General features: G+C 41.0%; 1 protein-coding gene across 1 annotated transcript in view; it reads left to right on the top strand.

Annotated features, from left to right (window-relative positions):
• The window catches only part of LOC108794839 (probable protein S-acyltransferase 23), a 52523-nt gene that overhangs the window by 21036 nt on the left and 30596 nt on the right, over positions 1-891 (top strand). Inside the window, exon 3 of the mRNA XM_018565950.1 lies at positions 759-829. Coding sequence (XP_018421452.1) covers positions 759-829 — 71 coding nt within the window. The remainder of the gene's footprint in view (positions 1-758; positions 830-891) is intronic.

Consider the following 891-nt stretch of genomic DNA (forward strand, 5'->3'; position numbering starts at 1 on the left):
TACTTCTGTTTTTAACAGCTCACTCTCATCCTCTCTAGACACTTTGGCCCCCTTCACAACACGCAGACTTAGACCACGTCCACTACAACCGTGGCAAACTGAAGTTACCAGACATCAAAAAACACAAAGCCGCACTCTTGAGCGACTGTGGCGGAAAACTGGGTCTCTGCAAGACTTTACCCTGTACAAAGCTGCCCTCCTAAAATATAACTCCTCCCTCCGTGCTGACAAATAAACTTATTCTGTCACTCTCATTAACACACTCTCATCCAGACCTCGTCAACTCTTTTCTACCTTCAAGTCTCTACTATGTCCTCCACCACCACCACCCACTAACTCACTCACTGCCCAGGACATTGCCACTCATTTCAAAAACAAAATAGATGCTATTCGGGATCAGATCGCCACTGTCCAATCAAATTCCACCAATTAATGTACCAGACCCTCCCTCATACTTGTTACTTTCCTCTTTTGACCCTGTCACCATGTATCATGTATCATTTCCCCCTCAGGGGCAGGGCCCTCCTTACCATCCTGTCTTGAATTGTATTGTAATTGTAATGTCTTCCTTACATTGTAAAGCGCTGCGCAAACTGTTGGCGCTATATAAATACTATGTAATAATAATAATAATAATTTCCCCAATCTGTTTAAAACAAAGCAAAAAAAAGTTTTTGATGAAGCTCCACTTTAACAAAACACACATGTACACACGTATACTTCATTTCATTAATATGTATTATTATTTTTGTACACAGGTCATTGTGAATTGTCTCACCTGCTAATATACTCAGGTTGTAACCCCAGACACACCGACAATTTTGGTCAGGTAAGCCAGAGACCTGTAGTCAAATTAAGAGAACTAAAACACAGAAATATGACTTCATCACA

The sequence above is a fragment of the Nanorana parkeri genome, unplaced genomic scaffold (assembly GCF_000935625.1).
Source record: "Nanorana parkeri isolate BGI_ZX_2015 unplaced genomic scaffold, ASM93562v1 scaffold903, whole genome shotgun sequence".
NCBI lineage: Eukaryota > Metazoa > Chordata > Amphibia > Anura > Dicroglossidae > Nanorana > Nanorana parkeri.